At 40.6% G+C, this 16,796-nt stretch overlaps 1 protein-coding gene across 1 annotated transcript in view; it reads left to right on the top strand.

The window, feature by feature from the left end:
• The window catches only part of SLC38A9 (solute carrier family 38 member 9), a 51,633-nt gene extending 35,536 nt beyond the window's left edge, over window positions 1-16,097 (top strand). Inside the window, exons 12-15 of the mRNA XM_032206275.1 lie at window positions 1,084-1,197; window positions 4,534-4,682; window positions 12,607-12,696; window positions 14,393-16,097. Coding sequence (XP_032062166.1) covers window positions 1,084-1,197; window positions 4,534-4,682; window positions 12,607-12,696; window positions 14,393-14,558 — 519 coding nt within the window. The 3' untranslated portion in view covers window positions 14,559-16,097. The remainder of the gene's footprint in view (window positions 1-1,083; window positions 1,198-4,533; window positions 4,683-12,606; window positions 12,697-14,392) is intronic.
• The last annotated feature ends 699 nt before the right edge of the window (window positions 16,098-16,796 follow it).

The raw sequence follows: 16,796 nt of genomic DNA, 5'->3' as shown, positions 1-16,796 counted from the left end.
ACCTCTCTGCATACATATGCCTTTGCTTTATTTTGGTTATATTTGTAATTTTTATGTAATGATATATCAGCTGTGTCTTCCATTATCACAGCATTCATGCAAATGCTTGATGTATTAATTTCTATTTTGGAGTCTGTGCATCATCCTCTGTTATATATGCAGCTGGGTATGCATGTCTTTAACTGTAAAATTTTAGTCTGGACAAAAGACTTTTACGGCATTGATGGGCTTTGTCTTTAACAACTGTCACTGTGCCCCATGGCTCTTAGTAGTAATAGCTGAGCACAAGAAAGGAGAGGAGCTTTTTGTTTTAATAATATGTATGTTTAAATAATATGTGTATGTTTGTACATCTGGCAATAACATACTACATCTATTGAAATATCTTTTTCTTGTATCCTTTCCATATTTACGTAGACGTGTAAGACTTATCTAGCTCAAATTTGAATTATCTTGCAGCTTTCTGGTCTGATCCAGATTTGAAGTCCCCATTCAAGAAATAATAAGCAAAAGTAAAAATGTAAAAGTAATAAAAAATAACAAACATAAAACATTGACCTATGAGGAGTGGCTGAGAGCACTGGGCCTGTTCAGCCTGGAGAAGAGGAGGCTGAGGGGGGACCTCATCATGGTCTGCAACTTCCTCACGAGGGAGAGTGGAGAGGCAGGTGTCTTATTCTCTGTAAACACCAGTGATAGGACCCGTGGGAATGGTGTTAAGCTGAGGCAGGGGAAGTTTAGGCTGGACATCAGGAAGAGGTTCTTCACCGAGAGGGTGGTTGCACACTGGAACAGGCTCCCCAGGGACATAGTCACTGCACCAAGCCTGTCTGAATTTAAGAAGTGATTGGACTGTGCACTTAGTCACATGGTCTAAACTTTTGGGTAGACCTGTGGGGTGCCAGGAGTTGGACTTGATGATCCTTATGGGTCCCTTCCAAGTTGGGATATTCTATGATTGTATAATAAAATATAAAAGTAATTAGCAAATGCAATAGAAATCGTTAAGTAATTTATTTTTTTTTTATGTTACCTGTTTTGGTGTGTCAGTGCTGGCCAAAATAACATTTTATTTTTCCTCAGGTGAGAGACCTCTCCATTGCTTACTTACTGGTGGGATTAACATATCTATATGTTGGAGTGATAATTTTTGCATCTTTTCCTTCTCCACCACTATCCAAAGAATGTATTGAACAGGTGAGATGTTTTACTGTACTATATATTCACCCTTGACTTTTAAATAAGTATGTTTAAAAAAAACTACTACCCCTTGCTTCATGATTGGGGAAGAAGACCAGCCTGGCTCAACAGAGAATTGTGGCTTGAGCTTAGGAGAAAAAAGAGGGTTTATAATCTTTGGAAAAGTGGTCAGGCCACTAGGGAGGACTATAAGGATGTAGCGAGGCTGTGCAGGGACAAAATTAGGAAGGCCAAAGCTCATCTGGAGCTCAATCTGGCTACTGCCATTAAAGATAACAAAAAACGTTTCTATAAATACATCTACACAAAAAGGAGGACTAAGGAGAATCTCCATCCTTTACTGGATGCGGGGGGAAACCTAGTTACAAGAGATGAGGAAAAGGCGGAGGTGCTCAATGCCTTCTTTGCCTCAGTCTTTAGCGGCAATACCAGTTGTTCTCTGGATACCCAGTACCCTGAGCTGGTGGAAGGGGATGGGGAGCAGGATGTGGCCCTCACTATCCATGAAGAACTGGTTGGTGACCTGCTACGGCACTTGGATGTGCACAAGTCGATGGGGCCAGATGGGATCCACCCAAGGGTACTGAGAGAACTGGCAGAGGAGCTGGCCAAGCCACTGTCCATCATTTATCAGCAGTCCTGGCGATCGGGGGAGGTCCCAGTTGACTGGCGGCTAGCAAATGTGACGCCCATCTACAAGAAGGGCCGGAGGGTAGACCCGGGAAACTACAGGCCTGTCAGTTTGACCTCAGTGCCAGGGAAGCTCATGGAGCAGATCCTCCTGAGAGTCATCACGCAGCACTTGCAGGGCAAGCAGGCGATCAGGCCCAGTCAGCATGGCTTTATGAAAGGCAGGTCATGCCTGACGAACCTGATCTCCTTCTATGACAAAGTGACGCGCTGGGTGGACGAGGGAAAGGCTGTGGATGTGGTCTACCTTGACTTCAGCAAGGCTTTTGACACTGTTTCCCACAGCATTCTCCTCAAGAAACTGACTGCTCTTGGCTTGGACTGGCGCACGCTTCGTTGGGTTAGAAACTGGCTGGATAGCCGGGCCCAAAGAGTCGTGGTGAATGGAGCCAAGTCCAGTTGGAGGCCAGTCACTAGTGGCGTCCCCCAGGGCTCGGTGCTGGGGCCGGTCCTCTTTAATATCTTCATCAATGATCTGGACGAGGGCATTGAGTGCACCCTCAGTAAGTTTGCAGATGACACCAAGCTAGGTGCGTGTGTCGATCTGCTCGAGGGTAGGAAAGCTCTGCAGGAGGATCTGGATATGCTGCACCGATGGGCTGAGGTCAACTGCATGAAGTTCAACAAGGCCAAGTGTCGGGTCCTTCACCTGGGGCGCAATAACCCCAAGCAGCACTACAGGCTGGGAGGTGAGTGGTTGGAGAGCTGCCAGGCAGAGAAGGACCTGGGAGTGATGGTGGATAGTCGGCTGAATATGAGCCAGCAGTGTGCTCAGGTGGCCAAGAAGGCCAACGGCATCCTGGCTTGTATCAGGAACAGTGTGGCCAGCAGGGCTAGGGAGGTGATCGTCCCCCTGTACTCAGCTCTGGTGAGGCCGCACCTCGAGTACTGTGTTCAGTTTTGGGCCCCTCGCTACAAGAAGGACATGGAGGTGCTTGAGCGGGTGCAGAGAAGGGCGACGAAGCTGGTGAGGGGCCTGGAGAACAAGTCCTACGAGGAGCGGCTGAGGGAGCTGGGCTTGTTCAGCCTGGAGAAGAGGAGGCTCAGGGGCGACCTTATCGCTCTCTATAGGTACCTTAAAGGAGGCTGTAGCGAGGTGGGAGTTGGTCTGTTCTCCCACGTGCCTGGTGACAGGACGAGGGGGAATGGGCTTAAGTTGAGCCAGGGGAGTTTTAGGTTAGATGTTAGGAAGAACTTCTTCACTGAAAGGGTTGTGAGGCACTGGAACAGGCTGCCCAGGGAAGTGGTGGAGTCACCATCCCTGGAAGTCTTCAAAAGACGTTTAGATGTAGAGCTTAGGGAAATGGTTTAGTGGGGACTGTTAGCGTTAGGTCAGAGGTTGGACTCGATGATCTTGAGGTCTCTTCCAACCTAGAAATTCTGTGATTCTGTGATCCTATGATTCACCCCAGCAGACACATCTGTTCTTCACTCTGGTCAGTTGGCTAATGCTTCATGGGCACTACCAGAAGCAGATGAGTAATGCTTATGCTATCTCATTAGTATTCATGTCTGGTTGCCAGCAGTTCTCTAAAAACAAACATTAAATAAATGCTCTGTGAAAGTGATGAAGAAAAGACCAAAATGAACAGTACAGGCTTCAATTGCTTTAGATTCTTCAATCCTGAAAAGTATTATGTGTAATTGTGTGTGCAGTGGCAGGTCCCACTCATTGGGGCTAGTTTCGGGTACTAGCTCCACCCCGCCCCCCAAAAAATAAAAAATAATAAACATGAAAGGGAATGCAAGTGTATTCATATAGGAGCCCTTTGTATTGATAGGTTTGGAGGCTAACACTGTGGTGGGCCTTGCCAACAAAGTTCTTCAGATAACAGCACCACTTGCAATTGTTGCTGTGAAGGCTATTTAACTCTTCTCTACCTATAGGCAAGGCTGATTCCCTTACCCTCAACTACTTCAAAGATAAGAGTTGTCAACTGGTGATCCATTTTATGCAAGGTGTTCTATGTCTCCTGCATAGTGTTTACCAATAAAAGAGCTTTGAAAGGCTTCCTGAGATTGTATGTTAATTAGAACTGTTACTGCTGTTTAATCAGGAATTTATTTTTTTTTGAACCATTTGAAGTAACTTCATGGAGTAAAGTCTACAGTTAATAAATTTTAAGTGTTTTGTTTGTTTCGTTTTTAAGTTTATTTTCTGTAGTTATCCTAAATGTTATAAAGCCACTTATATATTTCCATATATGTCTTATACTACTCTGTTTTTCAGGTGTTTACACTTACAGTATATGATCCTTTCCTTATTTGTTTGTGATTTAATTTTACATGTTCAATACCTATTTTTAGTGTCTAGATACGATATGACAGGTGAGAGGAGCATATGAATTTATTTACATAACAATTCAGGTAGCTGTTTCATACCTTGATTGTTTTAAGATGTTCCCATGATTAGAAAATATACTGTTAATAAGAAAGCTGGCATCAGTCCTTCAATATTAAAATATTAGGTGGTATTTGGTGGTGTAACAGTTGTAAAAGGGAAAAAGAGTACTCTGTGCTAGGGAGTTGTTTTTGCAATTATAATGACTTTTACCCATTTCTTTCTTGCACACAGGTATTAAAATCAACATGTAAAGATAATCAAGCCACCATTGATAAATGTAATGTTATTCCTTTTTTTAGAATTTTCTAGATAACTTTCCCAGCAACGACATCATGTCATTTATTGCAAGAATATTCCTGCTGTTCCAGATGATGACTGTATACCCACTCTTGGGCTATCTGGCACGGGTCCAGCTATTAAGACAGCTTTTTGGAAATGCTTACCCAAGGTAAGAAGACTACCCTTTGACAAGACCTTGGCACATTTTACTTAACTAACCTTTTGTGTTCGTTGTCAGAAAGTTGGCTGAGCTTTCCGGAGTTTCCTTTGGTGCATTAGGTACATTTCAAAAGCTAATTTCACAATGTTTGTTGAGGCAAAGTTTGAATAGGCATGCAAAGTAAACTCTTGCCTGCTAACACTACAGACTGCTACAGCTTGGCAGAGCAGAAGGAGGGGGGAGGGATGTTTTGTTTTAGCTCTTCAGTTTGTCAATAAACAGAGGAATTTTGTCAACACAGTTCCTTTGTCGTGCATTTTTGTACAGGAAAAAAAAACTTTTTTTCAGTTCAGAAACATATCGAGCAGTCTTTAAGTTCTGAAGGACATGTGTTCTGCATATTAACCTTTCATAGCACAGCACGAGTTTTGATTGTTCATAGGTAGTAATCATCTGGCTGTTTTTAAACAGCTAATAGCTAAGTGAGTTGTTAGCCCTGGTATCTAGAGTGCTGCTGTGCTTATAAAAATAACTTTTCACATGCTAATTTCAGAGATGAGCCACACCCTTACATTTGTACACTGCCTAAGCTCCAGGGAAGAGCTGATCCAGATTTCAATTTTAGTGGTGTGTTTTTTTTTTTGTTTGTTTTTGTTTTAAATAAAACCTAGGATGCTTATATTTGTGGTGTTGTCTGAATTTGTCACAGCTGAGAAGTTGGTATTTATCTCAGAGTTTCTTATTTTATATTGTGAATTACTGTTGATGGAGGGAAGGGAAAAAATATCCCAGGAAGCAATGTGCGTTTCCTCTGTGGCATAAGCAGTAGCATATAGGTCTGGGAAGACATTGTTAAAAGTTTCAGGTTTCTTCTGGGTCCTAAAATAGATATGAAAAGATCTAGAAATTGGATGCCTAAAATTAGGTAGTGAAATAAGTGCCTGCTTTTTTGATGCTAAATTTTTCTCAGTTCAAAGTTAAAGAGACTTTTAGGAACTGCTGCAAGCTACTACTATTGGAAACAACTGATTTAAGTGCTAAACATGGATTTCACAGCCATTGGGAAACAGCCATGTCCTTTATATTACGTAGATGTGCCTCTTCCCATCTCCTCCCCTCAGTTACTCCCTGACCAGAATAGTTGTCATTTCCCTCCTGCCCTCTCCAAAAATCTACAGCTTTATACCAGCCTCTGCTTGGGTTAGCTCAAGCTTGCTGTTTTAAGCCTTTGTGGTATGACGAATGTGATGATGCAAATACATCGTTCTCATCTCCAGGATATCCTGTGGGTAGCTTCACTCTTTTCTTTTTTTCTCTCTTTTTTTTTAAAGACTTTTTAGAGGGAGGTATTTTAAATTTCTGAGAAGTCAGAAATAGTTTCTATGAAGCTACTTGTATAGCTATCCCACTAATGGAGATGAAGTAGTACATTCTGTCTGTATGTGTCTCTCTGTAGTATCTGTTGTGGTTCCGCTCGAGTGGGCAGCCGAGCTCCACCACAGCCGCTCTCTCACTCCCCCTCCTCAAAGAGGAATGGGGAGAAAATATGTGAAAAGGGGCTCAAGGGTTGAGATAAGGACGAGAAAATCACTCAGTAATTATTGTAACGGGCAAAACAGACTCGGCATAAGGAGATAGTAAGATTTATTGCCTACAACTAACAAGCGAGAGAAGTGAGAAAACAAAGGGAAAAAAAAAACAAAAGCACCTTCCCCCCATCTACCCTCTTCCACCTCCTCCCCCCGAGCGGCGCAGGGGAACGGGGGAATGGGGGTTATGGTCAGTCTACAGCACTTCTTCTCTGCCGCTCCTTCTCGGTCACTCTCGCCCCCTGTGCTGTGGGGTCCCACCCACGGGATGCAGTCCTTGATGAACTGATCCGGTGTGGGCTTCCCACAGGCAGCAGCTCTTCCAGAACTGCTCCAGATATGGGTCCGTACCACGGGGTCCATCCCTCAGGAGAAAACTGCTCCAACCTGGCTCCCCTACGGGCAGCAGCTCCTGCCAGGTCACCTGCTCCTGCGTGGGCTCCTCTCCACGGGCTACAGGTCCGGCCTGGAATCTGCTCCGGCAGGGGTCTTCCACAGGCGGCAGCCTCCGTCGGTGCAGGGCCACCTGCTCCACCGTGGTCTCCTCCACGGGCTGCAGCGTGGATCCCTGCTCCACCGTGGTACTCCATGGGCTGCAGGGGGACATCCTGCTTCACCATGGTCCTCACCACAGGCCGCAGGGGACTTCTGCTCCGGCGCCTGGAGCACCTCTCCCCCTCCCTCTACACTGACCTTGGCACCTGCAGGCTGTTTCTCACTCCCGGCTGCTGTGTGGCACAGCGTTTTTTTCCCTGTCTTAAATATGCTCTCACAGAGGCGCAAACAACATCGCTTATTGGCTCAGATCTGGAAAACAATGGGGCCCTTCCCAAACATGGGGCAGCTTCTAGATCTTTCTCACAGAAACCACCCCTATGGCTCCCTGCTACCAAAACCTTGCCACGTAAACCCACTACAGTATCCCAGCTATCAAACATAGCACAAATGTCACTTAAATGACATCCAGGCTCCAGCTTCTGTATATTTGTAGCTGACAAGGTCAACCCTTTATTTTTCTGTGCAATGGGGACTAACTGAAGACTGGTAACAAGCACAGGATCTGTCTCTAGAAGGATGGTAAAGACCTGTGACCAGCCTGTGAAATACCTCTTGATGACTGGTTCTCACCAGCAGCAAAAACTGATGATCCTTCTTCAGTAGCACCATTTCCATATCGCTTTTCCAAGAATTTCAGTATTCTTGGTTTTGCTACCACCAGCTATTCTGGAAAAACCGGACCATGGTCCCAGTGTAGTGAAAGCCTGTGTATGAACATGCAGTACTCAATACATCATCATCTGTCACCATCGAAACCCTACTGTGCCCGTTCCAGAGCTTTGGTGGGCCTTGTGACAGTCCCATGTCATTTCTTCCAGGACTTGGGACATGTTTTCATATTTCTGCGATCACTCTGCTGTTCTGTCATGCTTATAAACAGATCTGTAGTTAAACTAAGAGCAATGGGAGAGCTGGTCTGGGGGGACATATTTTGGAAATACAAAGAATTAGCTCTTATTGATGTACACTGATGTTTCTCTGTGAAGCTTGTAGATCCACCCTGAAGAACTTAGCTAGAGATATTAAGTGGCATGGCTTTTGCATAGGAAAACAATCACTCCCCTAATTATTGTATATACTTGGCTTGCATCAAAATCTTCAGTCTCAAAGGCTAATGGTTCTCAGGCAATAAGGAGGCTGACCTGCAGAGATTCAAGCTTTAGTTCTTAGATATATACATAAGGTGTGTATATGGAGAGAAATATTTCCAGTCACTTGACTGGTGAAAATTTGTAAATAAGGAAGCAAAAGGGTGAAGCAGAAGAAAAAGAGGAGAAGGCAAGGTTTTGTGCCATTCTTCTAGAAAGATTAAAAAAAAAAAAAAAAAACTTAATTTGTCTTTTTGTGACTGATTTTGCAGGAAGAAGGGTTGTGGAAATAGCGTTCAGAAGCGTTCACTGATGGTATATCCATGTGTCTGTATATACAGCAGATTTGTCAGTGTGCTGAATCATGCTGTTTGTGCATTTGAGGATCTGTGTTGGCCACCTAGCCTTGGTTAACCCCACTGTGATTCAATACACTGAATCACATGTATTTCCATTGTTACATCCTTTCTATATTAAATTACATCCCTTCTGTATTTGCAGCTGAGAGAGTTGTATATAAATCTGCCTTCTGTCTGCAATTGTCCTTTTTTTCTCAAAAAAACAAAACAAAACAAACAGCCCCTTCCTTGGTCCCAGTCCCCACTGCAAATTTTCCTGTCTTCGTTTTTAAGATCTGGGTTGCTTATAGAAGTGCTGCATGTTTCATGTGAACCAGAAGCTCCCTGATCTTAAAAGCTGAACTTCCTCACAGGAACGTGTGGATACCTGATGCACTTGAAGTCTGGATGGATGCTTCTTAAAGCTGTCTGTTGACTGAATACACACATGTGAACACACGTGCTACAGGGCTACCAGATATTTTTTACTTGCTAGCAGTGACTATCGCCTAGAACAAATTGATTCTTTGCTATAATTCCTTTTTTTCTTTACTGTTTGTCTTCCACTGGATATGATGAAGCACCAAGGTATTAGTTTGCTGCTTTGTAGTTTTTAGCCTTGACGATTGGTTATCATCCAATTTCTACCAAAAGCAGCATCTTTTTCATATCCTGGCTTTTGCTGGTGGGCCGTGGATTATGACTAAATTGTAATGAGGAACCATTTAATCAACTTTAGAGGAGTTTTTTGTCCGAAGACCGACCCCCATGTGCTTTTTAGATATCTTGCAGTGCTACTGTTTTTCTGTTGACAGTGCTTTATTGTGCTTAGCCATGGTGTAGCCTACTTATCTGTGGTTTTGCATGACAAACAAGCTCATCCTCTCCAAACTTCAAAGGTTAGGCATATGACAGGTACCTTTTTCTACTGCCAGGTTTCACACGGATCAACTGAACAGTGACAGCTTGCTTGTCTGAAGCATAAAGGGGAAGTAATTAGCATCATATATCCTCTGACACTAAGCCTGTGATGATGTTTTCTGAGAGCCCAACTGGTCTAAATTCTACCTCCTGACAAAGAATCAGCTTTCTCTTATGAGAGCTAAACCCCCCTTGCTTCTAAGATGGAGAATTCTCCTTCCTCTTCTGTACCAGCCTGACACCTGCATCTCTGCCTGTCTTAAATACATATGTAGATGTGCTGGATACAATGGTCTTCTGACAAGCATCATCACAAAGTCTTGAGCCTTTTTGTGCTTCCAATGAAAGATCTAGAAACAGGAGAATGCTTCCTAATTTCTTCTTTCATTAAGGAAAATGGATGCTAGTATACAGACTACGTCACAGAAAGGGACATACTGGAACAAAACCCAAGAAACTGTTTATTCTCTTCTCTCCTTGGTGGTGTAAAACAAGGCCAAGATGCCATGGGTTGGGAAATTACTTTCTTTCCTAAAGTGAGATATGTTTGCAATGGCATAATTTAATGGGTGACTTAGAGCCAGAGGCATGTGGTTTATCTGCTGTCTCATGAGATTCTGGATCTTCTCGGATGTATAGAAAGCTAATTTTTTTAGTGTTGTTATTGGCTCTTGGCTACAGTAATAGTTGTGACAGAATTCCCTTGATTAATTATATGTTGTGCATAAAATACTTTGTACATCTAATCATTTTTTAGAACTTCTTAAAACATCTTTCTTATTCTGAGAGGTTAAATAAACTGATGGACAGAAATCACTTGGCTTTCCCAAACGATTGTCCTCCCTTTACTCCATGGTAGCCCAGCAGACCTGCCAGTTCTCCCACAGATGTGTGTCTTCTGATGCAATGAAACACATTTCTGCTGTTTGCATGCATGCTTAGTTATCTTCTATTCACCTAGCTTCTGCCTGGCATCTAAACTGCTGTAATTCAGTCTTTTGACTGATGTCACTTGAGTGAGATTTCCAGGAAGAAATGCATTTTCAGATTAAGTAACCTTTCAAAAATCCTTACTTAAATTATCTTTTTTTTTTTTTTTTTTTTTTTTTTTTTTTGCTTTGCCTTCTTGCTTCCCCTGTTGTTTAAAAGTGGGAGTTCACCCTTTGACTACACACTTACTGCCGCACTTTTAATTTCCTTGCTTTCCTTATGGTCTAATCTGAGCTGCTAAAATGTAGAAATGTAGACAATGGTGCAAAATGTAGAAAAAGGTGCAAAGACGTCCTAAGGACAAATACAGTGCAACCTTTAGCCCTGAAACAGATGGATTTAAATCCTTTTCAGGCTTTCTGATTTTGTTATTATTCTTGAGGGTGCTGCAAAGCAGTTAAAAAAAAAAAAATAAAACTGCAAAGCAGTTCTGCGCAAGCACTGCATTGTTTTGGAGGCTCCAGCATTTTGAGACAATTGTTTTCAATTGAGCTAAAACACATCACTGCCCCATCCCCCTCACCCCGCCCTGATTTTTTTCCCAGATGAAGAGCTTGAAAAACACTTCTTCACAATACACACACACACACTTTTGAAGTTATAAGAAACCTGAATTATTTTTTAGAAAAGCAACTTTGAACTACAAAGTCACTTCTGTTTTAAAGCATGTCAGAATCACATATTTCTGACTTTTTTTTTTTTCTTCTAAAATTTTCTGAACTGACTCAAATTTGAAGAACGTTTCTGAATTGTGAAGGCTGGACTCATTTTCTTGCTTGCTGAGAATTAATCTCAGAAAAAAAAAAAAAAAGAAAGAAAAAACAAGAAAAAAAAAAGAAGGAATTGCCATCATTTTCTGTGCTTATAAATGTTTGGCTTCATTCGTGTTATCTGACAGTAAGATTTGTAATCTGTCATATGTACGGGGTGAGAGGAAGTAAATTTTAATGGCATATGCTTTTGTGAACAGTTCAGTTAATGAGATATCTTTAGCAATATTAGAGGAGCAGTGAATGTTTGGTCCATCTTTCCCTAATAGTCTGACTCTAGAGGTTTAATTTGATCATTAGAGTTTTACCAGTTTCATATCAGATGATATTTTTGTTATAATTTCAGCTTCTGTATTCCCACTGCTGTCTTCTGTCTCTGAAGTGTACCTGTTTTTGTAGCACAGTTAAAATGCCACAAACAGAATTAAGGATGTTATTTCTGTCCTTTTGATTAAAACAAACAAACAAACATTTTTTAAGAGCAATTGTTAGAAATAATCTGTATCTTCAATTATTTCTTTGCATGTAAATTACTACAATTCCCCTAAACTTTAATGAGGCTCCTCTACAGCCTCATCTGTCTTCCTAACCTGAAAATTAGCAGCCACGGCCTTTCAGCCATGAAAGTGATGACTACTACCATTTCAGGTGTAACCTTTAAAAGATTGTTAGTAACATCCTACATATGGCAGATACTTTCTACAGTTAAAAAAAAAAAAAGGGGGGGAAAATTAGCATCAGTTTACAGTTTAAGACATCAAGTCATCCTGAAGAATAAACGAAAACTCTGTGTATGTATGTTTTCTGTGCAGTTTCTCCTTTTCCTTCACAGAAACAGCTGTGTGACCAAAATACCCTAGTGTTTTTTTTCTTGTATTTCCTGACTTTACTTTATATTGAAATATGCCAACATTTTATATTCTCTATAGAAAAGTGATACTCTCCTGAGTCTGAGCTGTGTTCATAATGCCTACACTGCATTAGTCTCATACATTAAAAGCTGCTTTTGTAAAACAGAAAAACTTCATTTTTTTAAATCCTTAATGCAAAAAGGAAAGTAACAGGAAATTATTTGTAAAAACAACATCAATTAAAATCTAGTGTAAGCAGTACAGAGGTCTTGTATTAAATTATATCCAACATTTGTTCTCTATCAAAATACATTAGAGGTCAAGTATTAAGGTGGCATGTTTTTGATGATGGTACTGTTGGTAGTTTTTCCCTAGTATTCTGTCTAATGTTTTCCATTCCATTATATATCTTTTCTTTTCTTTTGGTTTCCATTAGTTCATTTTGAGCAATTCAGATCTTTTTCTGAACAAGCTAATTCTTTCTTGTGGGAATTAAGTTATATAGTATTGTTTCCTTGGTATTTGAATATCCATCTGAAATACTTGAGTGCTGAGTACTGCATATGGTATTTTCAGAAGAATTGCCAAATTACACATACTTACTCATTAAGAATATTTTGAGTCAAAACACCAGATATTTAGAGTTTGGCACTCAGGATATTCAGTAGATGTTATGTTTACTGTGAAATCAATTAGCTTTAATAGAGTGAGTCATGCAAATTGAAACACCATCCATATACCAGTTAAATGTTAGTATAAATGAAAGATTATGATATTTTGTAATAAATACATCATAGATTTTAATATTCTTTCCTCATTTCCCTGTAGTGTTTTCCATGTGCTCATCCTGAACATAGCGATTGTCGGAGCTGGAGTATTAATGGCAAGATTTTATCCAAATATAGGAGGTATCATAAGGTAAGTGCTGCTCTGCACACTGAGCTTGCGTGTGGTGTTACTACGTGTTTACCTCTTGATTTTGAAAAGGAACTGTGAGAGTGTGTGCTTTTATAAGTTGTAAATAACAATTTAAAAGTGTCAACATTCTGTTTTTTTAAAGTTCTGACAAGCAAGTATCCATAATTGTGCCTTTGTATTTGAGGTGAATGGGATGATTCCCCAGGTTTCAGTGGAGCCCTATCTGAAGACTTCGTAAATATCCACATCAAAGAATGTTATGTCAGTATAAAAGTTGCTTGGTTATTGTGTGGTTTATCTGTTTTTGTCTTGTGTTAAGACCATTTAAAGATGTTTTGAAAGTCTGTGATAAAAATCCAAGAAAGCAAATAACTTCAAAGGTAAAACTGACATAAAAATTGTACTTCTATATTACATCTTAAATTTACCATGTTAATAAACACCTAGGATTTTTGTAATTGAGAAAGATTAGAGGAAATTATCTAACCACTTTTGTTTTCTACATATAACATGAATATATATGTAATTATCGACATTAATTCCTAGTTTTCATTTTTCCTACAGCAACCAGGAGAGGGAGGTGTTTAAAATATATAGGAATCAGCAATTAGAAAACCAGAATGACAAGCTTGGGTCTGACCAGTGTAGCAGAATAACTTACTTTTGCTCAGTAGCTAGTCATCGGGGTGTAGGGTTTTTGTTTTTCCATGTCTTTTTTTATAATTCTCATTTTAGTGAAACTTTTCTTATTCCAGTAAGAGAGATGGTTTAGTTATGAACTGAAAATAAATATCATGCAATACATTTCTCTGTTTGCAAACTGATCCTGACTTCTGCTGATGTGCTTGCTCACTGTGCATTGCGGTCAAGCAGTTGAAGCAGAGAATTTCCATCTGATAAACTGTCTGTATACAATCTAACTTGCATATTTAGTGTGTGTGTAGTTTGTGCAGGTGTATTCTACACAGTGGTGTTTCCACTGCCTAAAGAGAATATTCAAATACATGAAATAAAATGTGTTGTTAGTTAATAATTCATGTTTGGCTACAGTATAGCTTAGTAGGTGGAAACTCACAGTATGAGAAAATAATGAGAAAGGTTTTGGTAAGCAAGGGAGTGGTTAGAAAAAGAAGTTAAATATTTCAGTTGCTGTGGTTGATCGTGTTTCCAGGAGGGCATGTTGATCTTTTTTGGGTCTGGAGAATGGTTTGTTAGAATTTCATTAAATAATCTAAAATAAAAGGTGTGGATTCAGTAGCATTTCCATGTTTATATGCGTTAGCATGAAACTCAGATGGCTGGGATCCAATGAGATGGCAGTTCTGACAGTAAAGGATGCCTAATGAGTGAAGCATTGTCCAGTCTTTCTTTGCTGAATGTCAACAACTTTCCCCAAAGAGAGTCAAAACATCAAGTCAAAAATAGGGAGCCAGTCCCCAGAAGCATCTGAGAACATGGCTGGAACACCAGAGGCATGTCAGAGTGCTGAGGGAAACAGAGGGAGGCAATCACATGCCAGTGAAGGACAGCAAGAAACAGGAATCAATGGTTTGTGACTGCAACTAACCATTGTTCAGTTAGACTGTTCACAAGTTTGAGTGGAAAAAAATGACAAGAAGAAGTAAGAGTTAACACAAAGCGTTCTGTTTTCCCTTTTTTTTTTAATTTTCTTCTCCTCTCTCCCCTCTTTCCTCAGATACTCTGGAGCAACGTGTGGTCTGGCCTTTGTATTCGTGTATCCATCCCTCATCTATGTGATCTCCCTGCATCGTGCTGGGCAGCTGACATTGCCAGTATTGATCATTCACATCTTTATAATCGTCCTTGGACTGGCTAATCTGATTGCACAATTCCTATTGTGAAAACTCCCCCTTCTCCCTGTGGCTGTCACAAGTGGTACTATGACATTTGGCAACAGGCTTGAGCAACACAGTCACACATGAGATCCGAACAGTCCTCAATACAATCTTCTTGAGGAAAGCTGCACCTTTGAAACAAATTCAAAGCACATCTGCCAGGCACTTGAGAGGAAACCTACTATGCTTCTCTAAAAACACCATTTTGAGATAAGTGAAACAGTTCAAATACAAGTGGGATAGTTCTGCTCTTTTTGTCGAATGTACATCAAGGTTTAATGAAGCTCCAAAATATTAATTTTTTACAGTTCGATTCTCAAAACACTCAGCTTTCAGCCATGGGCTGTAGAACTCCTCTGTCCTCTAAAACGACTGTCCCTACCTTTAATCCAAACATGCTTTTTACAGTATTGTTCAGTGGCTGTTTGAAATGCTCTTTTATTGCAATTGTTTTACTGTTCTGTTTGAAAAATGAAGAAATTATTGTCTTCCCTTCTTTTTTTTAAGATTAATTTATAGTCATTTGGGTCAAAATGCACTCTTAATTTTAAATATGGTATTAAATTGTTTTGGCAACATTTTTCCTCTAAAGAATTCCAACTAAGAGAAACAATAAACTCATGTCTCAGTGTTTTAATTCAGAATGAATATGTATACAAGTTGTTGGTGATCTTAAAATGAAAAACATGAGGAGGATTAAAAAAAAAATTAGAACAAGACTCAAAATTAGAATTCCGGGCTTGACCTCGCTTCAACTCTGTTAACTGAGCTGTTTATGTGCTGTGAGGTTGTCATGTCAGGAATTATTATGTGCTCTTATGGATGCAGTGTGCATTGCAGGCTCGGTTCTTTACTGCCTTGTAGGGTCTTAATCTGGTGATCTCTCACTGTGCTCTTCAACTTCATTACTGCAGACCAGAGAGACAATACATGCAAAGCTAGCCACTTCAGAGATGCGTACTAAATGAAATAATTTAAGTTTTAGACGGATCTTAGAAGAAGCTGTAATAATCTGGAAAATCTGGGTGTTTTTTATTTTGCTGTTTTATGTTTAACTTGTTGTTTACTAAGAGGGTGTGCATGTGTATGCATGTAGACACCTTTCTTCACCTGCAAGTCTATGAGTCTTAATCCAAATCATACATTAATGCTGGACCTGTTGGACGCTAGTGGAATGTCATCTGTTGAGATGGGAGAGAGAGTAAAAAAACCTTCTTTGTACAGAATTTCAGTGTATTAAAGTAACCAGCAAATGCAGAATAATTAAAAGAGATGTCTCAGCAATGCTACATACTGAAGAAAGTAAAAGAAGAAAAAAGTTGAAAAGTGATGCAATGGTTGTGAAGTAGGAGTTGAGTTGGGGAGGAGAATTACTTTGCAGGGTAAGAATTCCTGTCTTTGTCGGAAAGACAATGAAAAGCATAACCTAGAAAAGCATAACCTACCATGCTTCTCTGGGAAATAATGTGAATTTTTAGAGTGATAATGCAGATCCATTTGTATAACTTAGACTTTTTTGACTTTTCAAAGACACTGGCTTGCATAAGGGACTTTTGTTTTGTGTGAAATATAAACAATTATTTCAGATTCTCTTCCTTTTGTGCTGTGGAGCTTCTCATTCCTTTGTTGTGGCTTAGCCCCAGCAGGCAGCTCAGCACCACAGAGCCACTCTTCACAGGTGGGATGGATGGAGGGGTAATCGGAAAGGTGAAAGTGCAAGAACTCATGGCCTGATATAAAGACAGTTTACTAGGTAAAGAGAAAGCTGCATGTACAAGCAGAGCAAAACAAGGGATCCATTCACAACTTCCCATTGTCAGGACGTGTTCAGGCACTCCCAGGAAAGCAGGCTCATCGCGTGGAGCGGTTTCTTGGGAAGACAAACACAATTACTCCTAATGGCTGCTCTCCTTTACCCCAGTTTTGTTGTTCAGCATGACACCACGCAGTGTGGGGCACCCCTTTGGCCAGCCAGGGTCAGCTGTCCTGGCTGTGTCCCTCCCAACTTCTTGTGCACCCACAGCCTCCTCCCTGGCAGGGCCACACAAGAAGTAGAAAAGTCCTGGGCTCTGTGCAAGCACTGCTCTGCAACAATTAAAAACATTTGTTTGTTATCTCCACTATTTCCATCAAAAATCAAAACACAGCAGCATACAAGACTCTAGGAAAAAAGTTAACTCTGTACCAGCCAAACCCATGACAATACCTACTCCTCATTCCATACCACTCACGTCATCCTAAGTC

This window comes from Aythya fuligula, chromosome Z (assembly GCF_009819795.1).
Source record: "Aythya fuligula isolate bAytFul2 chromosome Z, bAytFul2.pri, whole genome shotgun sequence".
Classification (NCBI taxonomy): Eukaryota; Metazoa; Chordata; class Aves; order Anseriformes; family Anatidae; genus Aythya; species Aythya fuligula.
This window is presented reverse-complemented; position numbering and strand designations above follow the sequence as displayed.